Below are 24,810 nucleotides of genomic sequence, written 5' to 3'. Positions count from 1 at the left end.
AGCAATTAATCAAGAGATCAAAAACAAATAAGATCTGCACATGAAAAATAGGCCAAAATCCTCATATGAATTTATTATGCTGAAGCCACAAATAAAGTGCAAAAATTAGCAAAACATTTTCAGGCTTAACCCTTTACCAGTGCCATATTTCCAAGCATACTGTACACCTGTGCCCATCTAAAAGGCTCATTACCTTAATTATTACAAAATACTGGACATAGATTTTAACACCATATGGATGACGTTTCTAGTATGCCAAAAGCTTGATTAGCTGGTTCAGGTGAGTCTAACTGGGGTTGGCACTAAAATATGCAGTATACCGGCCCTCCAGGAGTGAGTTTGGGCACCCCTGGGCTATATATTATCACTACACCCATAATAAATCATAAATGTTCACATGATTATAATACTTAAATCTCACAAAAGAATACCTGCCTGATGGTTTTAATGGTTAACAGTTGATGGTTTGTGATGTTTGTAATGCAATTTGTAAGTGGAAACCCATAGAAACTGTGTGATTTTATTTATTTATTTTCAGCAGGGACAGACTTTCTTCATAGGGGAGAGTGGGGTGAGTTGAGCCAGTTTTTAAACTTATTAAACTATATTTTCATCTTAAATTTCAGTTTTATCAAATGTTTCAAAAGCAACCGGACAGTACAAACTTGAATCTTGACAATGTTTAATAGGAAGCCTTGCAGTGTTGACAGAACTGGGCTAATACAGTCGTACTACCTGGTTCTAGTAAGAACTCTAGCTGCTGCATTTTCAGACCAGTTGGAGTTTGTTTAAGTGCGAAGAGCAACCACCCAATAAAGCATTACAATAATCTAACCTCAAGCTCATGAATGCTTGCAATTAACATTTCTGCATTTGACATTTACAGCACAGGTCGTAATTTAAAAATATTTTTGACATGGAAAAATGTGGTTTTACAAATGCTAGAAACATGGCTTTTAAAGGAAAGATTGCTATCAAATAGCACATCTAGGTTTCTAACTAATGAGAGAGAGCAACAGTGCACTTGCGTACATAGTGAAATAATGTGGATGTTCTCTGTGCCTATGATTTCCATAATTAAAACGTTGAGTGTGTTGTTGCAGTTGTCTTTTACTTGCATATATCATCACATTGTGTGCATAGCGCTCATGACACAACAGATACTGTGCTAATAGAGACACACAGAATACTGTATGTTTAAATTTTGTGAAAATATTGTTTAGTGTGGGATGCAGAAATATGTTATTGGTTACCGACAGGATCAAAGCTGAAAGAACATGGAAAACAAAAAATGCAAAATTTCACTTGACACTGACCCTGCTCAGGCTCTACCACATTCAAATTAACACTTCCAAAAAATTACAGCAACAATGACCAACAGAGAGAGAGGGAAAATATGTGAACAAGGAAGAAAAATTAAAAGGGTTTCTGTTTTAGAGTAATAAACAAATTTTGTGATGTGCTGAATGATGGATGAGAGCAGACATAATAATCACATAGTTTGAAGCTGCAGAGAGAAACATCAGACTCAGGACAGAAACACACGACCTCTTAAGTAAGACCAACTCATGTTTATTCTTTAACTAAAATTAGACTTTGATATTAACATTGGCTTAATGATTGTGTATGGTGCATTTATGTTCATATTAAGATAAATGTTTAATTATCACTAAAATCATGTTTTACACCAAAATGAATCAGTGAATATTTAAAATCTAAGTTTATATCTTTCCTCATCAGAAATGGACCAAACTCCATATTTCATTCTTCTTCTCACTGGTGAGTGTGTTTGTGGTTTTATTTATGGCTTCTATTTTCATTCGGTTTGATTCTGTTATGAAAAGCATTAAAGCAAAGCCTCTCTTTCACAGCTCTCTGCTCCGTATCTGAATGTGTTCAGCGTCAGTATCACTTTATAAATGAGAACAAGACCTGGACTGAAGCTCAGAGATACTGCAGAGAGAATTACACAGATCTGGCCACCGTTGACAACATGAACGACATGAACGAGTTGAACAAGAGTGTGAATGATGGAGGTTTTCCGTATGTCTGGATTGGGCTGCAGAAGACGGGTCATGATAACTGGCAGTGGTCAGATCAGAGTAACTCCTCATTCAGATACTGGAGCACTGGTGAACCTAATAATGCTGAAAGTGAAAACTGTGCAGCAGTCAGTCAGAATGTTCAGGGACAATGGCTTAATGACCCTTGCAACAAAGAATATGCTTTTGTGTGTCACGAAGGTGAGTAGATCCTCACAAAACACACACAATCCATCCATCTAATTATTATTCTACTGATCTACTATTTAAGATTATTAAGTTGGCTTGAGAAAGCCAACTTACTGATATGCTATTTTCTTCTGAGACTAAATCTGTCGACACTAACTCGTCCTAGAGCAGTGGTTCTCAACCGGTGGGGCGCGAGTAGGCTACAGGATGGGAGCAAAAAAAAAACAGAAAAAAAAAAATGCAAATTCGTGATCTTTGTTTGGATTCATCGGATCTATTTTCGCTGCTAAAATAGACCAAAACAGTCATTATTTCATCAAAAATATAAGTGACTTAATATTATTAACTTGTTTGTTGAACTGTCATATGAAATCAGTGTCACATTTTCAATCGTGAGGTGAAATTAAGTGATGGTCAATTGTCAGCTCTCTTGGTCGTCAGGTCGTGTGATGTATGTTGCTGAACTGTATTCAAATGTTATAAATATAAAAACACCACATTTTGAAATTTAACTGCAGTTTGTCAATTTAGTTTATTTGTGTGTGCTGCGCTCATAGACTTTAGAAAACGGCGCTCATTTGTTTGATCAGTGATGCGCGGGTTGATCCAAAATGAGCGGGTGCTTGCGGTCACCCGCGGTTACCCGCAGTTACGAGTCATCCAAATATATTTTTAATGATATTCGGGTCGCGGCGGTCGGGTCGTTTGAAATAAAGATTCCAATTAAACCTTTGTAATTTATAGGAAATATTCAAGCAATAATATATAAATTATCTCATGTATATCCTTGTTTAAAACCAGGGATTAAAAACGAATTCCAAGTAAAAACGGTATTTTTCTTTACATTTCCAGAGAGCGAAACGAACGAAATTAAACATTACTTAATAAATTCAAGGCATAATTTCCTTATTCATTTGATACAACTATTATAGCTATACAACTAATATATAAAAAATAATATTATTTTGTCATATTCGTGATTCCTGAATTTATATATGAAAACTTCGTTTTGAAGTGCATTCGTTAAGTTTGTATAAGAAAATTCTTTAGCCTGAGTTGATTTAATATTCTTGATCATTTTTAGAAGAAGTTAAAAGTTAAGAAAAAAGGAATTAGCTTGTAATCTATATATTTAGGGCTATAGGCTAATATTTTTCTTAACTTTTATTACACTGTAGATCGAAATAAAATAATTCTTGATCATATTTAACATCGGAGAATCACTGATATAATTTAGAGTACTTCGAAAACGAAACTATTTAAATCTGTATAAAGGAAAGACAAAATAAATCACAACAAGAACAATCTGTATTTTTCTTGTAATCAAGAACATTTCTTTTGACAAAATAACCTAATTAATGCCGAATGATTTTTGACAGTGAACGCATCTCCACCGCATAGCCGCATATAATCGCTGCTGTCAGCCGCAGATATTAAACATGCGGTTCAGGAAGCGGGTCGGGTACAATATTTTCTTTTTCTTTTTTTGCGGTCCGAGTTGCGGGCGGGTTATTTGAAAACTTCGGTCGGGTTCGGGTTGTTTATACATTGACCCGCGCATCACTGATATAAAACGAATAAACTAGTCAGAATATAGGCTACATTTAAAGCTTTCCTTTAGTTTTTGTGAAATACACGCACGCACACACAAACATGTTTAAATACATTTATGTTGTTAATAAATAAATTACAATAAATTGTTGTAACAGCAATATCTCCAAGTTTTGTTTTTCACTGTAAAAATGTAATGATTTTCCAATGCAAATACCGCCACCTTTTCCCCCCCACTTCAAGCACTGATTGTAACACAAACAAATCATCCTCCTGGCGACTTTTATTTTTATTTTATTTTATTTATTTTTTTTTTTTTGTCAAAAGCGACAAATCCAGTGATTTTTACTGGTGTTTTTGGAGACTTTTGTGGTGTTTGGAGACTCGGAAGCACGAATCACCCTATAGTTAGGCCTACTGTGCTCAACGAGCAGCGGGTGCTGCCGTGAGCCCCTCTCCCGTCCAAAAGCACTCACAGGCGGTCAGTCTCTCAGTAGCCTCGCGCAGCAGTCAGAGCAGAGAGGAGACACACACCCCTCCGCGTCCAGGCTGCAAATGAATCGCGCATGCGCATGGCCGCCGCCGTTCCCGTAAATGTAAATGTTCACTCACTCTCACACAAAAATAAATCACTGCATTTAAATTGACTGCTCTCCATTCACTCCAGTCTAGTCTCTTGCCAAGTTCGCTTGTGCCAGCTCTCGCTAGTCTGTTATCGATCTCGATTTACATAGGCATTTACTACAAAACCCCAACAGTCTTTTTAAAGACTAAACCCACAAACATTCTTGTTAAAGTTTTTAGATCAAATCTCAGCCCTAGCCAGTATTTTTTTTTAACTGCTAGGCAGTAGCTACACTTCGCTAAAACTACCCACGCGACTAAGACACACACACACACTACAATCGTTAAGTATTAAAATAAAATCTGAATTGTCTGCAAAATAATTATTTTGTTGGTTTAGTTAAAGATCATGCCTAAGTCCCTACTGATTAGCCCCTGATACGTCTCTCAACATAGCCACACACACAGTTACATATTGCCTAAACTTTATTGAAAACACATAACAAAAATGGAGAAATTTCTTGTGAGGACCAACAAGCCAACCGACGCACCACCAGCTGCAAAAAAGCTTCGAAGGTACGATGAAGCATACCTGCAGTTTGGGTTTACAGCCACGGCTGATCTGAGACCTCAGTGTGTCGTGTGTGCCGAGGTGCTGGCAAACGACAGTATGAAGCCCTGCAAATTAAAAAGGCACCTCGAAACAAAGCATGCTGGCATTAAAAATAAACCGGCTGAATATTTTAAAAGAAAGCTTGATGGCCTCCATCAGCAACAGGCAACCATTTCAGTGCACAGCACTGTGTCTAAACAGTGTTTGGAGGCATCGTATGTAATGGCCAAAAGAATCGGTAAACTGGGTAAGCAGCATACAATCGCCGAGACTCTCATTTTGCCGGCAGCGCAAGACATGTGCAGAATAATGATAGGCGATAGTGCAGCAGCCAAACTCGGTGCAGTACCGCTGTCCAATGACACAGTCGCTAGGAGAATTGTAGACATGTCCAATGATATCAGAGAGCAACTGATAGAGTTCGTAAAAAAGAGTCCTTGGACGAATCCACTGATATTGCTGGGCAGGCACAGCTCCTCACCTATGTCAGGTATCTGCGTGACAAGGCGATTGAGGAGGATGTCCTGTTTTGCCGGCCTCTTCAGTCGCACACTACAGGAGAAGCCATTTTCAATGTCCTTGATATTTTTATCCGTGAAAATGGTTTGGCTTGGGACCGATGCGTTGGCCTATGCACGGATGGTGCGCAGGCAATGACGGGGCGTGAGCGTGGCCTAGCTGCTCGCGTTCAGCAAGTAGCTCCACTTGTGAAATGGACACATTGCATGGTTCATCGCGAAGCACTAGCTGCTAAAAAATGCCGGTTCTTTTTGACTCCGTACTGAACCAATCCGTGAAAATGATCAATCTCATCAAATCACGACCGCTAAACACTCGCTTGTTTGGGGTCCTCTGCCAGGAGATGGGGTCAGGGCATGAACAGCTGCTTCTGCACACTGAAGTAGAGATGGGGAGTCGACTAGTGATGGGTCGTTCTTGAACGATTCGTTCATTTTGAACGAATCTTTAATGTGACTCGGGATGAACGAATCGCCTCGGGGAGTGATTCGTTCAGTCGCGCATGCGCAACATCCTATTAGGTTCTGTACTGGAATTAGTTCACCTGTTTTAGAGTCGTTCGTTCACCTTATGGGGCTGTCACGTGATGAACGAACGACTCAAACCCGAAGACTCAAAAGATGAACTAATCAATTCTCCTTCCGGCTCAGGCTGCATAGGTTAACATTACAGGGCTGTCACGTGATGAACGAACGACTCAAACCCGAAGACTCAAAAGATGAACTAATCAATTCTCTTTCCGGCTCAGGCTGCATAGGTTAACATTACGGGGATGTCACGTGATGAACGAACGACTCAAACCCGAGGACTCGAGAGATGAACTAATCAATTCTCTTTCCGGCTCAGACTGTGTTGGTTAAGCTAATTGGGCTGTCAGGTGATGAACGAACGACTCAAACCCGAAAACTTGTCAGATAAGAGGCGAGGTGAGCGAATCATAGACTAAAGACCCAGGTAAACAATGAATGAATCTTTTCTGTTTCTTATAGCATTATAGTTTTGTTTTGTTTGTAGTGTGATCAACGTTTGTGTAAGCAGTAGATGTGTTAGGGAGGTAAAACGTAACATTTTAATTATATTTTGCTAAAATAAACGAAATGAACGAAATGACTCGAAAAAAGATTCGTTCATTTTGCTGAACGAGACTCAAAGGACCGAGTCGGTAAAATGATCCGAACTTCCCATCACTAATCTCTACTAACTTTCAAGTCTCGCGTTGCCAGTAGTCCTGTCTCAGTAGGGCGACAATTGCCATCTAGTGGTTGGGAATTGTAATTGCAAATAATTTATAAATTGAAAGAAAGTCAAATTATGTTGTATAATGTGTATGAATGTTACACGTTTTGTTGCGTGTGGGATGCATGACATCATATTATTAAATGCAATTAAACTTTTGAAACATTTAAATTAGCATTATTTTGGCATAATTAATAATGCATTATTTAATAATGCTATAAAATAATGAAATAAAATATAAAAATTTTAAGACTATTTTGGTCATGCTCATTGCTGGTCTGGCTATAGCCAAGCTGTTAAAATTAGACACTGATTGCCTCGATTTCGCCGGTTGGGCTAAAAGCAGACTGCACATAGCCCATCCAACTCAGAGCTAAAAGGTGGCTACATATATATCATGTCATTAACTGACACTGACATCTTAGTAGATATTATTGACACCGCAAACATGATGGTATATCAACCATCTCATGCGCTGCCTGACCAAAAACTACAATCAATCAGATTTGACTATGAGTGGGCTACAAATAGCCGGTCTGACTATGAGCTAAATCTCGGCTACAAACAGGCTACACATAGAACATGTCAAAGAAATGAAATCAAACACATTGTAAATGCTGTTCACTTTGCTTACGTGATGGAATATCATACATCTCACAAGTTATTTTGCCAAAACAATGACATGTATCCAAATTCAAAGTTTTTGGGCTAGAAGGGGGTCACACATAGCCGGACTATATCGGGTCTATAGTTAACCGAGACGGTGAAATGACGGCTATTGCTTGCTGGGATTGCACTCCAGCATACCCGAAACAGTCTTTATACTACATTTCAATATCAATCCATCTCACCTCTAGCAGTTTACTTGCATTATTATTATTTTATTTCCACTCGGTTTAACATCGTGATGAGGGAAACTTGTAAACCTTCTAGCCGAGTTAGAGCCGTCAAACTAGTAATACTAACGTATGTAAAACAACAGTACAACTTCTTGTTTCACATCAGAGATGTAAATATTGTTCAGCCTGAAGGTCTAAATGTGGCCTGGACATAAGCAAATGAATGAGCATGTGTTTACATGCAAACATATACATATTTCATAAACAAGCAAGTAGTAAACAGCAGGAGTATGAAACAAAACCAAAAATTAACAAAGAGATGAATAAAAAGAAAAGAAAAGAAAAAAGAAAAAGTAACAATGCTTTAAAATATTCCAACCAATTACAATCAAGAATTTAGACAGAGAAATGAAAACACTTTTATTGTGAAACAGCAGCAGCAGAAAATGATGCTATTATTTCAGTTGGGATAATGAGAGTCCAACAACATTTACTAACATTATAAATGAACCCCAAGGGAAAAAATGCATGATATGAGCACTTTAATGGAGGATGGTTAGAGTCTTCATATCATCTCTGTTGTGCATCTCTCTCTCTCTCTCTCTCTCTCTCTCTCTCTCTCTCTCTCTCTCTCTCTCTCTCTCTCTCTCTCTCTCTCTCTCAACTTAAACCAAGATAAACTGAAATAAGATTAAATCTTTTGTTTTGGAGATAAGATAAAGATATCACTAACTCTAAACTGCATCTTCCCACTTTATGAACTTCCTGAAGTGCCACATTAAATGGAAAAAAAAAAAAAGTCCAAAGACACTTATAATATCTGGATCTGGCAGCATAGCATAGACTGCCCCCTCACTCAACTCTCAAGCCCTGTTCACATGATGCTGGTTTTGAGGGGGCCCCATAGCAGTCAGTGTAAGGGGAAATTTGCTGTGTTATATAAAATGACATTATAGATGAAGCTGCATCACATGGATACATAGTAAAACACTGCGGATGGTCTCTGTGCCTATGATTTCCATAAATTAACTGTTGTCACTGTTTTTAGTGTCACTGTCTTTTATTTGCATGTATACACAAATGATGTGACGTGCTGAATGTTGGATGAGAGCAGATATAACAAATCACATAGTTTAAAGCTGCAGACATAAACATCAGACTCAGGACAGAAACACACAACCTCTGAAGTAAGAGCAACTTACATGTTCATTCTTTAAACAAAGTTAAAACATTTGTCTTATTGACTGTGTGTGATACACTACTCTTAATTATCACTGAAATCATGTTTTACACCAAAATGAATCTGAGAATATTTAAAATTGAGTTTATCTATATTTTCCTCAGAAATGGACCAAAGTCTCTATTTCCTTCTTCTGCTAATTGGTGAGTGTGTTTGTGGTTTTATTTACGGTTTAATCCTGTTGTGAAAAGCATTAATGCAACGCTTCCTTTTCACAGCTCTCTGCTCCGTATCTGAATGTGTTCAGCGTCAGTATCACTTTATAAGTGAGAAGAAGACCTGGACTGAAGCTCAGAGATACTGCAGAGAGAATTACACAGATCTGGCCACCGCTGACAACATGAACGACATGAACGAGTTGAAGAAGATTGTGAATGATAAACCTGCCTGGATCGGTCTGTTCAGAGTCAGTGGCTCATGGCAGTGGTCAGATCAGAGTGACTCCTCATTCAGATACTGGATGTCTGGTCAACCTGATAATCATGGAGGTGTTGAAAACTGTGCAGAGATTACAGCAAACACTCAATGGAATGACAACTCTTGCAGCCACCAATTGACTTTTGTGTGTCATGAAGGTGAGTAGATCCTCACAAAACACACAATCCATCTATCACCTCCAGATCTCTTAAAGTTCACGCTACATGACAAATTCATCCACAGTGTTTGTTCTGCATGTTGTTTTTGATCAGTCTCTCTCTAGTTTCTGCTTGTGCTTTGTTTTGTTTCCAGATAAACTGATTGTGATCACAGAGAATCTGACGTGGTCTGAAGCTCTGAGATACTGCAGACAGAATCATGTGGATCTGGTCTCGGTTCATTCAGAAGAGATTCAGCGTCGTGTGATGAACGTGGTTAAACGGGCGTCTACTGCAGCGGTGTGGTTGGGTTTACGTCACTCCTATATTTTGGGTACTTGGTTCTGGGTGAGTGGAGAGACCGTGTGCTATCAGAACTGGGCTCCAGGGAACGGCACATCAGAGGAGGACTGTGAACACACAGTGAGATCTGGAACAGTTCAGTCTGGAGGAGATCAGCACTGGATCAGCCGTCCTGAAACTGACAAACTCAACTTCATCTGCAGCAGATATTAAGAGTGAAAGGATACACAGACCTTTCATGTAAGAAAACAAATGCTTGTGTTCACGTCCTCTAACTTAAGTAATAATTTTACATATAATAATTTTAATCTCAGCAGACAATTGTACCTGAGGGTTAAAAAGGCAGATTTTTTACTCAGATCTTTAATATAGTTCAAATGCATTTTTCAGTAAACAGTTATTGAGCTGTAAATTGTCTAAATTTCTGTTGATGCATCAGTGTGTGATTTCTGTAGGTTTGTTTGCTCTATTTTAAGAGCTGTTAATGCATGTTTTGCTTTTACATACTCTTTCAACATCATAATCTGTAGGACCACCTTTAGCCCAAAAAACTGTGGCCCTGATAAGTCTTTTGGGGTATCTGGTACCACAATGTCAAAAGCAGTTCCTCCAGTTCCTGTACATTGCAGGGTAGTGATGATGTAGCACAAACCTGCTTTTTGATTGTGTTCATGTCACCTGAATTCGGAGGCCAAGGCATTAACATAAATTCACCATCATATACACATTAATATTTTGTTCCTTCTATTTCCTTCTATTTTATTATGATAACTCATGAATTTAAGGTCATTTTGTGTTTTAAGGATCTCTCTGTTGGTGTGGCTACTTCAATTTCTCTTATATTACATTTTTGGATTATTAGATTTGAAATGACTGGTTGAATGTGAGTTAGCAAACCTAACATTACGTGCCTCAGTGAAATTAAGTATTGTTTATTCTTTAAAAAGTGAAGGTTTTATATAAAATATCTTGAAACCTTTTGTGCTCAACATAAAAGAATGTGTCAACAACACCAGCTCAAATAAACTACTGAAAAACCAGCAATAGAATATACTGGAATATGCTTTATTTATTTATTTGTTTTTTAATTTTAGGAGACAAAGTAATAAGACTAACAAATTAATAAGACTGAATGTAATGGAATATGCCTAGAACAATAACACTCACTGTCTGTGCTTGTGTTTCACGTCAGAGATGTAATTATAGTCCATCCTGACTGTCTAAATGTGGTGTGGACATAAGCAAATGAATAAGGATGTTTACATGGAAGTGCATTAGTTTTATAAGTAAACAAACAGAAACAGTAAACAGCAGGAGTCTGAATCGAAAAAAAATTAGTCTTTTCATAAAGAAAAACGAAGGAACTAAGACAATTACAATCAAGAATTTAGAAAGAGAAAATACGACACTTTTATTGTGGAAGAGCACCAGAAGAAGAAGATATTATTTTATTTGAAATAATGAGAGTCCAACAACATTTTAAATGACCTCAGTGTGGTCAGAGGCCTTGTCCCAAATGGCACACTTCATGTGCCCTTTGCACTCTTGCAGACATACAGTGGCCAATGTGTGCATGTCTACAGGATTGTGGGGTGTCCCATTTGTCATTTTAACTTTCAGAATGGTGCTCATGAGCACCCCGTTTGCAGCCGATATTCACCATCAATGCACACTTATGCCAAGCCCGCACTGGGGCGAGTTCTGTGGCAGATTTCCAACTAACTGTCAACACGGCATTGCGTCATGAAAGTGTGGACTCAGATGACGACCGCAAGGGTGTAAAGGTGCGATTTTGGGACAGGGCCATAGTCTTCATCTCATCTCTGTTGTGCACATTCAGCCCCTGGGGTCTCGGCTAGGGCTGGGCGATAAGGCCTAAAAAAGTTTTAACTATTTTGTTTTGATTTCTCCCTTCTGACATACCTGGGATCCAAAACTTTGTCGCCCAGACCTAGTATCTGCTCTTGCTCAGTCCCCTTTACGACTTACTCAGCTTGGTGGACAGCTTCGTGAAAACAGAGCTCTCTGCATTAGATCCGCGACGTTGAGGAGTCGAGTAATGATTTCTCTTTTTCTTTTGTTCTTTCATTTACATCAATGACAGGAGGTTTCACTTTAAAATCTGTCTCTTTAAAACCTGATGCACATGAAGCGGATCTGACACATATCCGATTTTCTTTACGGTTATTTAAGACTTTAAAAACTCATTTTTTACGAGGTTACTTACCAAAACCGTGCATTTTGACCTAATTGTGTGTTTTCGTCCTCAGCGTATGCGTACATCCGAACATGCAACCTTTCAAACTATACTTTACTGCACCGCTTAGGCAACATAACCCCAGGTATGTGTCGCCACATTCTCGGGTTATATAGAATAAAGAAGAGAAAAGTTAACCTTCCGAAATGAAGCAGCAATATCTTCTCAGGTAAAAGTTATTAGAATCACATCTAGGGACAAGCTGGCCATCACACTGCTCTGACCTTTTCAATCCATTTGTATCCTATTATTTAATTCGCTCTTGTCGCTTATAAACAGATAATTATGATGATGTTGTTTGTCTTCGGGAAAGATTATTTTATTCGCTTATGTCAGAAACAGCGGATCTCTTTAAAAACTGGCTGTTGTTGTAACTACATTGCATAAGGGTCAATTTTTCAAAACTAAGATTAATACATCATCTGAAAGCTGAATAAATAAGCTTTCCATTGATGTATGGTTTGTTATGATAGGAAAATAGTCGGCCGAGATACAATTATATCTGAATATCTGGAATCTGAGGGTGCAAAAAAAAATCTAAATATTGAGAAAATTGCCTTTAAAGTTGTCCAAATGAAGTTCTTAACAATGCATATTACTAATCAAAAAAAATTAAGTTTTGATAGATTTACAGTAGATTACAATACAATAAATTTACAAAATATTTTCATGGAACATGATCTTTACTTAATTTCCTAATGATTTTTGCCATAAAATAAAAATCAACAGTTTTGATCCATACTATGTATATTTGGCTATTGCTACAAATATACCCTAGCGACTTAAGACTGGTTTTGTGGTCCAGGGTCACATATTTCGTAAAGGCTTTACCCGCTAACTGGCGACTGACACTGTTACACTTGGCGAGTGTTAATTTTAGGCCCCGGTTATATTACTTCACTGGTCAACCAATCCATGACGTAATGTGCTGTGGTATTATGTCACGAATCTGGTCGGTGTCCCGCTGTCCGCTCACCGCCAGATGTCACTCTCACCCCATTGTCACACTCTGACTGTTGTACCACACCCCGGACTACATCTCCCGTCATGCATCACGCTGATTGCGTCAGCACATGTGACCAATCAGCAGCACCATAAAAGCCCCGGTCTTTCCCCATGCTAGTCACAGATTGTTGATAGTGTTTCTCCCATTGTTTAGCGTTTCCTAGTTCCTTGTTTCTTGTGTTTTTGATTCCCTCGCCTGGCTCCCCGTTTTTCGACTGATCGCCGCCTGCCTTCGGACCATCGCTCGTCATCAAGGACTATTCTCTCTCGTCTCGCCTCTGACACTCCTGTTACCGTTGATTTGACCCTGCCTGTACGACCATGTATCTGTCTCTTCCCTATAATAAAGGCTTGCAAATGGATCCGCTCGTCTCTCGTCCGTTACTCCCTGTTACATATTACAAGATAGTGGCTCCTTTGCTCCTTTTTTTTCCCTTTAAAATGGTTACATTAATCATGTTCACTTCCACTTTAATGTCCCCATTTAAAATATTTTTTTGTTCTACCAGCAATGATGATACTAAAAGAAACCGTGCATGGTTTGTTACAGCAACAGAAAACAACAACATTCACACTCATTGATTGACAGATAAACTTTGCACTCTAATTTCATTATTAATGTGCTCATTTTGGCAAATAGGTTGTTTTTGATCAGTCTCTTTTTAGTTTCTGCTTCTGCAATAAACTTTTGTCATTTGTGCAAATAAGCTTTCGGAAGAGGTGGAGAACTTCACCTACTTGTGCAGTGTCATCAACAGGCAGGGTGGTACGGATGTGGACGCCAAAGCCAGAATAGTCAAAGCCAGAACTGCTTTCATCCAGCTTAAGAAAATCTGGAGCTTTAAGAACCTGACACTGGAAACTAAAAATCAAACTTTTCAACACCAATGCCAAAACAGTCCTTCTGTATGGAGCTGAGACTTGGAGGATGAAGGCGAATGCTATCAGCAAAGTCCAGACCGGGTATAGGCAACATCGGTCCTGGAGTGCCGATGACCTGCACAGTTAAGTTCTAACTCTAATCAAACACACCTGAATAAGATAACCAAGGTCTTCAGTATTACTAGGGCTACAGGCAGGTGTTTTTTTTTTTCTTTTCTTCCAGGGTTGGAACTAAACTCTGCAGCTGATCTGTTAAAACGCTCATGTCGAACTTAGCATCCGATGACCCCTTTAAAAAACACACTCATTTTAACTTCCTGGAATAAATATTTCCTGTGTGTATGTTTGTGAGTTTGACACATGGGAGACAAAGGATTCTGTCCCAGGATGTCCTGAACTCTTATAGTAAAAATGTATGTTTACTGTCACTTAGTGTCATGCAGGTGTCTGAATTTGCTTCACTGTTTCTTACGTCTGGATACTTCTGGAGCAAAATTAATCTGACATTATTGTTGTTGGCCATCACAGTCAGGCAGTAATAGAAAATACAAACGAGAAGAGATATAATCAAAATGCTATTTTACACAGCAGACCAAGATGTTGCCAATGTCTTAATAGTTCTTGTACACTGGGAGCTCTCAAATAGCTAATAGTCTTTTCTGTCCACTGTATGACATGTAGGCCTCTCAGTTAAACATACAGGTGTCACATATGTCAAAATGCAAACTAGTGGAAAGAGGTGGACACAAATAAGGAGGAAGTAAAATATGAAAATGTGTTTTAGAGAAATGCAAAAATAATGCGACTGATCAATGGCAGATGAGAGTAGATACAATAACCACATAGTTTATAGCGGCAGCCAGATACATCAGACTCAGGAAGAAACACACAACCTCTGAAGTAAGAACAATTCTTTAACTAGAATTAGACTTTGTTCATGTTAATATTGTCTTATTGACTGAGAATCATGTTATGCTGCTAAAGTGTTTATTACTGAAATTAAATGAAATTAAATGAAAATTGGTGTATTTGATTTTTTTTTTTTTCCTTCTTTAGAAATGGCACAAAGTTTCATTCTTCTTCTCATTGGTGAGTGTGTTTGTGGTTTTATTTATGGTTTCTAGTTTCATTAGGTTTGATCCTGTTATGAAAAGTATTAAAGCAAAGCCTCTCTTTCACAGCTCTCTGCTCCGTATCTGAATGTGTTCAGCGTCAGTATCACTTTATAAATGAGAAGAAGACCTGGACTGAAGCTCAGAGATACTGCAGAGAGAAATACACAGATCTGGCCACCGTTGACAACATGAACGACATGAATGAGCTGAAGAAGTGTGTGAATGATCAACATGTCTGGATAGGGCTGCAGAAAACAAGTCATAAAAAATGGCAGTGGTCTTCAGGTGAACCTGCACTCTATCTGAACTGGGCTACTGGACGACTTGAAGATGGAGATGACTGTGCTTTTATGAAGAATGGAGAATGGCAGGACTGTTCATGTGATAAAAGCCTGATTTTCATCTGCACTTCATTGAACAATGGTGAGTGCAGCTGCCTAAATGACAACATTCATTTATAAAAATGCACACTATAGATCTAAGTATAGTTCATTTTTGGGTCCATTTAGGGGGGTCTAAGATCACTTGGTCTGTTCACATACATGACCTGGACCACGTTGAGATTGTCTGGAGGGCTCAAACAATCTAGGTGCCAAACAAACAAACAAACACTCTCTTGCTTTTTTTTTTATTTTATTTCATTTGTAGTTCAATTTCCTTGTGGTTTGTAAAAGTAACTAAGTCCTGGACCGTTTTTTTTTTTTTTTTGTGTGTGTGTGTGTGTTGTATGCGGGAGAGTTCTGCAGTCTCTGGCTGAACATTTCCTGTGTGTTTGTGCCCATTTTGGCCTTTGTAAATAAAAGCAAATGCAGATCTCAAAAACAATTGAAAGACAGATATAACTTTCTCATGCCCACTAGAGATCCCCAAAAAGGCTCTCCATGAAGATCCAAAAATTATGCACCCTATATATCCATCTTTTAATTTAATTTGTGATTCAATTTCTTCGTGATTTGTACAAATAATGAGGTCCTGTCCACTTTTTTTTTTTTTTTTCAAAAAAATCCGGCAAGATCAGTTTTCCTGCGTTTAGCTCCAACCTTGATCAAACTCACCTGCCTGTAACTTAGTGATCCTAAGCATTCTGCCGATGTTAAATCAGACAGAGATGAAGTAGTGCAGCTGGATCAGATTTAGCTATTTAAATGCAAAAATTGTATTAATAAAAGTCAGTGTTGACAAGTTTCTGTGCGTGCACAGCGTGACTGCCAATCTGTGTGTTTGTCTTAATGAATGCAGTGCATTAATATAGAACAGTGATTAAACATACTGTGCATTAAACGGTTGTAATACATACCTGCCAGCCAATTAGAATTGAGTATTCAGACAGACCATGGTATAATATTATAAAATTCTTTACAATAAAAACAATAATGACTTAAACCTAACAATGAAATACAGCTTATTGTCAAAAAAAAAAAAAAAAAAAAAAAAAAAAAAAAAAAAAGGAAGTTGAATTAACTTTATACATAATGTTCCCTTTTAAAGTTCCACATTTTCAGTGTGTCAGACTCCAGCATTCCACTGCTGCACAGAAAGCTGGGGTATGAGTTCTCATGAAATTGTGGTGTGAACTAGTTATATATTGACAGCAAAGTCATTATAAGCATATTTTGAATATTTGACATATCACCAGCTTAAAGCTGTTGAAAAAAAGATTTGAATGACATTTGATTTTTTTTGCTGCTGTTCCTGTTCACATTCAAACCATAAAGCAGTGTAAAAATAAGGAACACACTGACTAATTTTTTTTTTTTTTTTTTTTTTTTTTTTTTTTATGGGAACACAGAACTTGTCTTTGTCAATCAGATGATGAACTGGAGAGATGCTCAGAGTTACTGCCGACAGAATCACATTGATCTGGTCAGTGTGAGAAATCAGAATGAGAATCAACAGGTTGAGAAGATCATGAATGATAGTCACATATCTGATGTCTGGATCGGTCTGTTCAAAGACTCATGGCAGTGGTCAGATCAGAGTAACTCCTCATTCAGATACTGGAACACTGGTGAACCTAATAATGCTGGAGGAGGTGAAAACTGTGCAACTGTCAATCAGGATGTTCAGGGACGATGGAATGACATCTCTTGCAACAAGAATTATCCTTTTGTGTGTCATGAAGGTGAGTAGATCCTCATAAAACACACAATATCCATCTATCACCTCCAGATCTCTTAAAGTTTATGCTACGTGTCTGACACCACAAATTCATCCACAGTGTTTGTTCTGCAAGTTGTTTTTGCTTGTTTGTTTTGTTTCCAGATAAACTGATTGTGATCACAGAGAATCTGACGTGGTCTGAAGCTCTGAGATACTGCAGACAGAATCATGTGGATCTGGTCTCGGTTCATTCAGAAGTGATTCAGCGTCGTGTGATGAACGTGGTCAAACGGGCGTCTACAGTGGCGATGTGGTTGGGTTTACGTTACTCTCACATTTTGGGCATCTGGTACTGGGTGAATGGACGGAGTGTGTGTTATCAGAACTGGGCTCCAGGGAACGGCACATCAGAGGAGGACTGTGAACACACAGTGAGATCTGGAGCAGTTCAGTCTGGAGGAGATCAGCACTGGATCAGCCGTCCTGAAACTGACAAACTCAACTTCATCTGCAGAAATTATAGAGAGTAAAGAACATATGAATGCTTGTATGTTCATTTCCATTTTCTTCCTAATCCACACTGTCAAGGTTAAATACACATTTAAGCTTTACTACGGATGTTACGTTATATAAATGCAAATCTCTTTCAGATTTATACAATCTTTCAGTAATATATTATTGAGCTGTGAAGTGTGAGTCTAAATTTCTCCAGGTGGATGAATCGGTGCAATTCCTGTAGGTGGTGTTTGATTAAGAACTTACAGTTAGAGCTGCTATTATTAATGCATCTGCTTTTACAACATATTTCAACCTGTACATTGTGTTATTCAGTAACTGCATAGACATTAATCTGCCAATTTAGTTTTGCGAAGGGGCCATAAAGGCATCATATTTACTTATCATCAGAGAAATCTTTGTACTGTTTTCTTTTAGTTCTAGCATGAGAAAATGTGCTCTTATCGAAATACGATGAAATAATTAATGTAACTGAAGAGTATCATGTGAATTTATGCTGGTGTGGTGGCTATGTCTCTCATATACTTAAAGATTTTTTTGTATTTTAAATATATAATAACTTTAGAAAAAAAAAAAAAAAAAACTGGTTGATTCTGTGATTCCGTGCAGCTCTGCGTGTCTCAGCAAAATGAAATCAGGTTCGATCTTACAAAGGCAGAGGTGAAGGTATAGGCTATAAAATATATTGGGGTCAAATGAGCTGACAGAAAAAGTTGAAAAATAAATAAATAAATAAAATCACCATCATGGTACAAACAAACCCTGACTGGATTGGTTTGGTTTTGTCAACTCAAAACTAATCCTATAACCGTGAATTTGTTCAACTCTCCATCATAGTAAGGGCCTGGAGTCTAAACACTTGTCAGAATCTGCTTTACAGTTTCTGATGTCCAGGTACTTTTACACTCTTCAAAATAAAGGTGCTTTAAAAGTTTCTTCACAGCGATGCCATAGAACCATTTTTGGTTCCACAAAGAATTATTCAGTCAAAGCTTCTTTGAAGAACCATCTCTTTCTTATCTTTTTATAATCTGAAGAACCTTCTTTCACCACAAAGAAACTTTTGTGAAACAGAAAGGTTCTTCAGATGTTTAAGGTTTTTTATGGAACCATTTAGACAAAAGAGGTTCTTCTCAGGCTTCGTGAAGCACCTTTATTTTTTAAGAGTGTAGGGCAGAATCAAAATTTTCTGGTGTCTAAATCCCTAAAATATTTAAATGATAATATTTAGTAGTTAACATATTAGCTCAAGTCCAAATTCACTGATCTTTTAGGGTTTGACAAAGAGGCACATTGTTGTTCACTGGCGTCACAAGCAGGCAGCAACAGAAAACACAAACCTATTCACATGATTAGACATTCAGATCCCTCAGGTAAACAATTAAAACAGGGGTTCTCAACTCTGGCCCTTAAAGTCCACTTTCCTGCAGAGTTTTTCTCCAACCCGGATCAAACACACCTGAACAAGCTAATCAAGGTCTTTAGGATTACAAGAAAGTTGCTGACAGGCGAGTTTGATCAAGGCTGGAGCTAAACGCTGCAAGAATATTGACCTCGAGGGCCAAATTTAAGAACCCCGATAGTCATATCAGAAATGGACCGGCTGTAAGGAGCACTGGAACTTCAGCGCCCCGCTGCAGATGTGTTGTTTGGAGGGTGTGGAAGACTTGCCAAGTTCTCTAACCTTCATCACGTCAGTGTTCAAATATAGTGCAGCATTGCATTGACAGCAGACATGAGATAACATCTATACATGTCTGTGCATTTTCCTCAATTACCTACTTATAAATGTTAATAAGTATTAATATTTTAGTAGACAAATAAAGGAAATGTCATATGAAAAATCACTTCTTTTCAGTCCCTAGTTTTGGTGTGGCAATGTAAAAAGCAAAAAGTATACTCTACTTGGTCTACCCTACATACTCTTTTAGCAATAATGGAAATGAAGTTACTACTCACAGTATGTGGTGTTGGACACAACTAGGGATGTTGTCAAAGTCTTGTTGAATGATTCTTGTACACTGGAAGCTCTCAGAAATGGCTGACAGTCTTTTCTGTCTATTGTATAAGTCATTCATGCCTTTCTGGAGTCTCTGTTTGAACACGTGTTTTCTGTCTGGGCATTTGTCAATAAAAGCAAATGCAGAAACAAAACAAAGACAGACAAAGCTCCCTAAAATAGATTGTCAGAAAAGAAAGAAAGCCCATCTTCTACCCAAGCCCAAAAGGAAAGCATCATTCCCATCTCTGTCTTTTTTTTTTTTTTTTTTTTTTTTTTTAATCTCCATCTCCTCTCTTCTTCTTTTCTCAGAGGCAGAGTTTCAGAAAACAAAAAAGCCAAGATGACAACAGCTCCATCTAAATCTGTCTTTGTCCAGACCTATGTCTTTAAACATTTTTCTCATCAGCTGCTGGCCGATGATCATGTATATGATAATATTAAATGTCTTTTAGTTGAACTCTTTACAAGGTCCAGATGCTCCCAAAACACATACAATTCTGTTTGTTTGTATGGATCACACTTCATTTTTAGATGGCCCATAACATTTCTAAAATTCGTCTGGCTTTCATAGTAATTACTTTAACAGCTTCACAATAACTACTTCTACAAATGTTTATTGGAGAAAATACTTTATCACTCTTAATACACACATTCTTTTTAGCAGTCAAACTCATTTCATCTCACACACATTTCTCTCTCTTTGACTGAAGTTCTTCAAACTGAGGGTTTTTAAAGGCTCTCAGTAATCAATAGCACTTGTCTTCACTAATTACCTCAACCCTCATCAATCAGATCGTTAGTGAGTTATTCATTTCAGATAAAAGTCACTCAAAACAGAGAAACATTTGACTGAACATGATCACATGATCTGTTTCACATTTAAGAGACATTGTAATTACTGATATTATGTTCCAAAATAACTCACGTTTTACTGTCTTTGAATGAAAAGTGTGATGCTTCTTTCTGATTTGTGAATTAGAAATATGAACTATGAAAAAATATGAAATATGAAAAAAATGAACATTTACATGTTATATACTGTAGCTTCCTGATTAGGCCATGTTGTTGTGAAGCATTTGTTACTGTGGAGATCAAATGAACTGTTATAGACAGACACTGACGTCAAAATGCAAATAAGGAGAAGAGAGCTGGACAAATACACAAAGCAGGAGGAAGTAAAATATGAAAATTAGTGTTGAATGATGCTAATAGATGCTGAATGAATGCAGAAATAAACATCAGACTCAGGACAGAAACACACGACCTCTAAAGTAAGAAAAACTTACATGTTTTTTTTTTTAATTAATATTATCTGAATGATTATGCATGGTGCTTTTATTTTGCTGATCATTTCAAAATGACTCCACAAATATTTGAAATCTGAGTTTCAGTTTTTTTCTTTTTCAGAAATGGACCAAACTCCATATTTCATTCTTCTTCTCATTGGTGAGTGTGTTTGTGGTTTTAATTTACAGTTTCTAGTTTCATTAGGTTTGATCCTGTTAGGAAAAGCATTAAAGCAAAGCCTCTCTTTCACAGCTCTCTGCTCCGTATCTGAATGTGTTCAGCGTCAGTATCACTTTATAAATGAGAGGAAGAACTGGACTGAAGCTCAGAGATACTGCAGAGAGAATTACACAGATCTGGCCACCGCTGACAACATGAACGACATGAACGAGCTGAAAGAGACTGTAAATAATAGAGGTGTTAATTCTGTCTGGATTGGGCTACAGAAGACGGCTCGTGATAAATGGCGGTGGTCTTCAGGTGAATCTGTGCTTTATCTGAACTGGGCTACTGGACAACCAGAAGGCACAGATGAGTGTGCTATGATGCTGAGTGGAGAATGGCACAAATTGCAATGTAGTACAGCTCGACATTTTATCTGCAACAACAGTGAGTGTAAATATTTAAACGCATTGTTTGTTTATAGATGCATCATATACCAAATTTAAATGCAATACTAAACACTGTGAATGTCTAATTTGGTCATCAATAGGAGAGGCTGTGGGTATTGGTCATATTTTCAGTTTTATTTTTTTCAGTTTAACTGAATATTTCTGTTTAGACAATATTGACAATATTTGCCAGAAAAATTACTTAAAGCACATAATGAAATACATTTTCAGATATTTATATTATCTTTCTGGAAGCTATCTGTAACGCCACGCCAGCAGAGGGAGCCCTCTCCCATTGCCTGTTTGGTGGCCATTTAAGGAGGCCTAAACCAAACAGGCACCGCAAAGTATTGTTTTGCTGTGCGGACTCTACTAAGTGTTTTCTCTTGTTTCATTGCCTTGTTTTGTTCATGCCACGGTTTTGCCTTGTTTTTGCCATTGTATTGTTCTAGTTTCTTGCCATAGTTTTTGCCTTGTTTCATTGCCTTGTTTCTTTGTTACTTTTGGACTGCTCACCTGGTATTTTGACGTTCTGCCTGTTTTCTGGATTTCGCTATTGTTTTTGCCCTGGATATTACTGTTTGTTTGGAGATCGACCTTGCCTGTCTGACTACGTTGTGTTCAATAAAAGCTCGCACTTGGATCTATCACGCTTCCCTGGAGTCTCTGTTACACTATCTTGTAAAGTTAAAGATTTTGCACCAGAAGTTGTCAAACACACATTGTTTTTAAGGGGTGTTACCGCTGTCAGATATGCAGACAAATATTACAAGTATAACTGGTAAACTTTATCACATCATATCTTCCTTCAGAAACACTTTTCACATCATTATTGAATGTTTCAATGAAGGAAATTGATTTGTAAAATGTATTACATTTTTAAAAGATCAAAACAACACTAACTCCACATTGTGTCATAGTGTACCCCACCTATGGGGCATGTTGCCACATTTCACTTCCATTCTTAATAAGAAATAACTCTTTAAACCAGCTCAAACCAGGAGCCATGCTTTAGAACCAGCATATGCGTTTTTTTCTTTTCTTTTTTTTTTTTTTTAACAGGAGAAACAAAGACCACATAATTAAGTCAAAATTAAATGGAAGTTGTGGCAGTTTTTTTTTCTTCTTTATTGTCATGTTTGGTGAAACACCTTCTTGAACATGAAAAATATAGGGTGGGATTTGTGTCTACGGGGAACTGATTGGAGGCCTGAATTGTTGTAGTTGCTACTGGTCGATCTCATCTGATTTTCCCATTTTAATTCTTCTTAATTATTTTGTTTGTCACACTGGGGTCATTTGTCACAATATGAAACTGCAATTTAAGTGCCTATAGAAAAAAAAAAAAATTACAGAGAAAGAGAAAGAATTTTATGAATATGATCATATTTGTAACAAACACACAGCAGTGGATATAAAACATCCAAGTAAAAAAGAAAGGAAAAAAAAAAGAATAGCAACAAGATGAACACTGCAACTATATTAATTTATATATTTCTATAGTCCAAGTAAATGTTTCTAGTTAAGTAACATATTTCTCTGCATTGTAACATCTTTATTTGTTTGACATTTCTCTCATCCAGCTCTCTATGTCAATGTAAATAGAAAGTGAAATAAAGTCATATGTTGCAGTTATATCAGGAAAGGCATCATGAATATATCATGAATATTCAATATCTCATCACCAGCTGTAGAAACAGCTGTATCTTTCAATACTGCATTTCCACCGCTGCTCCTGTTCACATCCAAACCATAAAGCAGTGTAAGAATAATGAACAAACTGATTCATGAATATTTGTTCATTTGTTTTTCTTAAAGCAAACAAAGGACTCGTCTTTATCAATCAGACAATGAATTGGACAGACGCTCAGAGTTACTGCAGACAGAATCACACTGATCTGGTCAGTGTGAGAAACCAGAATGAGAATCAACAGGTTGAGAAGATCGTGAATGATAGTCACATATCTGATGTCTGGATCGGTCTGTTCAGAGACTCATGGCAGTGGTCAGATCAGAGTAACTCCTCATTCAGATACTGGAGCACTGGTGAACCTAATAATGCTGGTGAAAACTGTGCAGCTGTTCAACCGAACACTCAGGGACAATGGATTGACAGCCAATGCACCAACCATTTAAATTTTGTGTGTCATGAAGGTGAGTAGATCCTCACAAAACACACACACAATCCATCCATCAATCACCTCCAGTTCTCTTAAAGTTCACTCTACATGTCTGACGTGACAATTTATCCACAGTGTTTGTTCTTCGTGTTGTTTTTGATCAGTCTCTCTCTAGTTTCTGCTTGTGGTTTGTTTTGTTTCCAGATAAACTGATTGTGATCACAAAGAATCTGACCTGGTCTGAAGCTCTGAGATACTGCAGACAGAATCATGTGGATCTGGTTTCGGTTCATTCAGAAGAGATTCAGCGTCGTGTGATGAATATGGTTAAACGGGCGTCTACTGCGGCGGTGTGGTTGGGTTTACGTCACTCCCGTATTTTGGGCATCTGGTACTGGGTGAGTGGAGAGACCGTGTGCTATCAGAACTGGGCTCCAGGGAACGGCACATCAGAGGAGGACTGTGAACACACAGTGAGATCTGGAGCAGTTCAGTCTGGAGGAGATCAGCGCTGGATCAGCCGTCCTGAAACTGACAAACTCAACTTCATCTGCAGTAGAAATTAAGAGTGAAAGGATACACAGACCTTTCATGTAAGTTGTACTATTCTGAGCAGCAGGCGACACCAGCGTGTGGTGTTTTGAATTATTTTGCAAAGCAATTTTTTCAGTTGATTCAACATAAATGTTTCAAATGCATTGTTCATTTTCATTGAGCTGTAAATTGTCTACATTATTCTTTGGAGGGTCTGTTTGTCTTCAGGTGGATGAATTTCTGTTGTAAACTATCAGTGTGATTCCTGTGGGTTTCTTTGTTCTATTTTAAGAGCCTTAATGGCCAGAATCGCGGTTAATGCATGTTTTGCTTTTGCACACTCTTTTAACATATGTTTTTTGTTATTTACTAACTTCAATATTCTGAGACATTAATCTTGAAATTTGCGAGGGGTCAAAAGGCATCATGTACTCATCATTAGATACACTTTTACTTTTTTTTTGTTGTTGTTTCTATTTTATCATGAAATAATTAATGTAAAAAGAGTATGATATGAAGGTTATTAAATTCCTTATTTGTGTTTTAAGGGTCTTTGTATGTTGTTGTGGCTACTTCTCTTACTCTTATATATAGTTTAATGCATTAATAATGTGTTTAGATTAGAAATGACTGGTTGATGTGCCTCAGATAAAATGAAATATTGTGTATTCTTAAGGAGTAAATGTTGATTAGAACCATTTTGTGCTAAA

At 37.6% G+C, this 24,810-nt stretch overlaps 3 protein-coding genes across 4 annotated transcripts; all 3 read left to right on the top strand.

Annotated features, from left to right (window-relative positions):
- The first annotated feature begins 8,706 nt into the window (after positions 1 to 8,706).
- Positions 8,707 to 10,691, top strand: LOC127168643 (macrophage mannose receptor 1-like). Its single transcript, XM_051115660.1, has 4 exons — positions 8,707 to 8,740; positions 8,898 to 8,936; positions 9,012 to 9,368; positions 9,523 to 10,691. The coding sequence occupies exons 2-4, from the start codon at positions 8,900 to 8,902 to the stop codon at positions 9,882 to 9,884; spliced, it is 756 nt and encodes a 251-aa protein (XP_050971617.1). The 5' UTR covers positions 8,707 to 8,740; positions 8,898 to 8,899; the 3' UTR covers positions 9,885 to 10,691.
- LOC127168641 (C-type mannose receptor 2-like) lies at positions 8,722 to 18,123 on the top strand. 2 transcript variants are annotated; one of them, XM_051115657.1, is made up of 5 exons: positions 8,722 to 8,740; positions 14,872 to 14,904; positions 14,997 to 15,353; positions 16,720 to 17,052; positions 17,193 to 18,123. In XM_051115657.1, exons 2-5 carry the CDS (start codon positions 14,874 to 14,876, stop codon positions 17,558 to 17,560), a joined length of 1,089 nt encoding a protein of 362 aa, XP_050971614.1. In that variant the 5' UTR covers positions 8,722 to 8,740; positions 14,872 to 14,873; the 3' UTR covers positions 17,561 to 18,123. The 2 variants fall into 2 exon arrangements, with proteins under 2 accessions (XP_050971614.1, XP_050971613.1); XM_051115656.1 differs by lacking the exon at positions 8,722 to 8,740 and adding an exon at positions 14,648 to 14,715.
- Positions 18,124 to 20,785: 2,662 nt separating this feature from the next.
- On the top strand, positions 20,786 to 24,451 carry LOC127168642 (macrophage mannose receptor 1-like). The gene is made up of 5 exons (XM_051115659.1): positions 20,786 to 20,819; positions 20,956 to 20,994; positions 21,088 to 21,444; positions 23,265 to 23,600; positions 23,771 to 24,451. Exons 2-5 carry the CDS (start codon positions 20,958 to 20,960, stop codon positions 24,130 to 24,132), a joined length of 1,092 nt encoding a protein of 363 aa, XP_050971616.1. The 5' UTR covers positions 20,786 to 20,819; positions 20,956 to 20,957; the 3' UTR covers positions 24,133 to 24,451.
- The last annotated feature ends 359 nt before the right edge of the window (positions 24,452 to 24,810 follow it).

This window comes from Labeo rohita, chromosome 7 (genome assembly GCF_022985175.1).
Source record: "Labeo rohita strain BAU-BD-2019 chromosome 7, IGBB_LRoh.1.0, whole genome shotgun sequence".
Classification (NCBI taxonomy): Eukaryota; Metazoa; Chordata; class Actinopteri; order Cypriniformes; family Cyprinidae; genus Labeo; species Labeo rohita.
Note: the sequence above shows the minus strand (reverse complement) of the source record. Positions and strands in the feature narration are given on the sequence as shown.

Bases quoted from the DNA above. Each gene is read 5' to 3' on its own strand.
- LOC127168641 (XM_051115657.1), top strand. From the start codon at position 14,874: ATGGCACAAAGTTTCATTCTTCTTCTCATTG. The intron at 14,905-14,996 runs GTGAGTGTGTTT...TCTCTTTCACAG, and splicing joins TTTCATTCTTCTTCTCATTG to CTCTCTGCTCCGTATCTGAA. The intron at 15,354-16,719 runs GTGAGTGCAGCT...ATGGGAACACAG, and splicing joins CTGCACTTCATTGAACAATG to AACTTGTCTTTGTCAATCAG.
- LOC127168642 (XM_051115659.1), top strand. From the start codon at position 20,958: ATGGACCAAACTCCATATTTCATTCTTCTTCTCATTG. The intron at 20,995-21,087 runs GTGAGTGTGTTT...TCTCTTTCACAG, and splicing joins TTTCATTCTTCTTCTCATTG to CTCTCTGCTCCGTATCTGAA. The intron at 23,601-23,770 runs GTGAGTAGATCC...TTTTGTTTCCAG, and splicing joins AAATTTTGTGTGTCATGAAG to ATAAACTGATTGTGATCACA.
- LOC127168643 (XM_051115660.1), top strand. From the start codon at position 8,900: ATGGACCAAAGTCTCTATTTCCTTCTTCTGCTAATTG. The intron at 8,937-9,011 runs GTGAGTGTGTTT...TCCTTTTCACAG, and splicing joins TTTCCTTCTTCTGCTAATTG to CTCTCTGCTCCGTATCTGAA. The intron at 9,369-9,522 runs GTGAGTAGATCC...TTTTGTTTCCAG, and splicing joins GACTTTTGTGTGTCATGAAG to ATAAACTGATTGTGATCACA.